This window comes from Gavialis gangeticus, unplaced genomic scaffold (genome assembly GCF_001723915.1).
Source record: "Gavialis gangeticus isolate Ggan-Ray unplaced genomic scaffold, GavGan_comp1, whole genome shotgun sequence".
Classification (NCBI taxonomy): domain Eukaryota; kingdom Metazoa; phylum Chordata; order Crocodylia; family Gavialidae; genus Gavialis; species Gavialis gangeticus.
Window position 1 is genome coordinate 12,038,819 of NW_017729018.1, and position 417 is coordinate 12,039,235.

General features: G+C 69.3%; 1 protein-coding gene across 1 annotated transcript in view; it reads right to left on the reverse strand.

Annotated features, from left to right (window-relative positions):
* ABCA7 (ATP binding cassette subfamily A member 7) overlaps positions 1 to 417 on the reverse strand; it is a 47,583-nt gene that overhangs the window by 3,205 nt on the left and 43,961 nt on the right. The window contains exons 40-41 of the mRNA XM_019513158.1: positions 311 to 417; positions 1 to 146 (exon numbers count right to left, since the gene is read on the reverse strand). The exon at positions 1 to 146 is cut by the window's left edge and continues 56 nt beyond it. Coding sequence (XP_019368703.1) covers positions 1 to 146; positions 311 to 417 — 253 coding nt within the window. The remainder of the gene's footprint in view (positions 147 to 310) is intronic.

Below are 417 nucleotides of genomic sequence, written 5' to 3' on the forward strand. Positions count from 1 at the left end.
TTACCCTGGGGGCCTCGTCCTCCGGGACCCCCCGCAGGCGGCTGTAAAACTCCAGGTGCTCCCGGCCCGTCAGCAGGTCGTTGATGGCGTCGAACTGGGGGCAGTAGCCCATGCTCTGGTGCACGGCCTGCATGTCGCACAGCACGCTGCGGGGCAACAGCGACGGGGCCGTCGGAGCAGCGCGGACGGGGCCCCCGCCTGGGCCCTCCCCTCACCCCAGGGCACCCCTCCAAAGCCTGGATCCCCCATGCCAGCCTGCGCCCTTCATCCCCCCCACCAACAGCCCTCCCCTTCAGCCCCCCACGCCCACCTGTGCCCCTTCAGCCGGGCGTCCCCCAGTGTCACTTTGGTGTCCCCTGTCAGCATTTTGAAGGTGGACGTCTTCCCAGCACCGTTGACCCCCAGGAGACCGAAGCA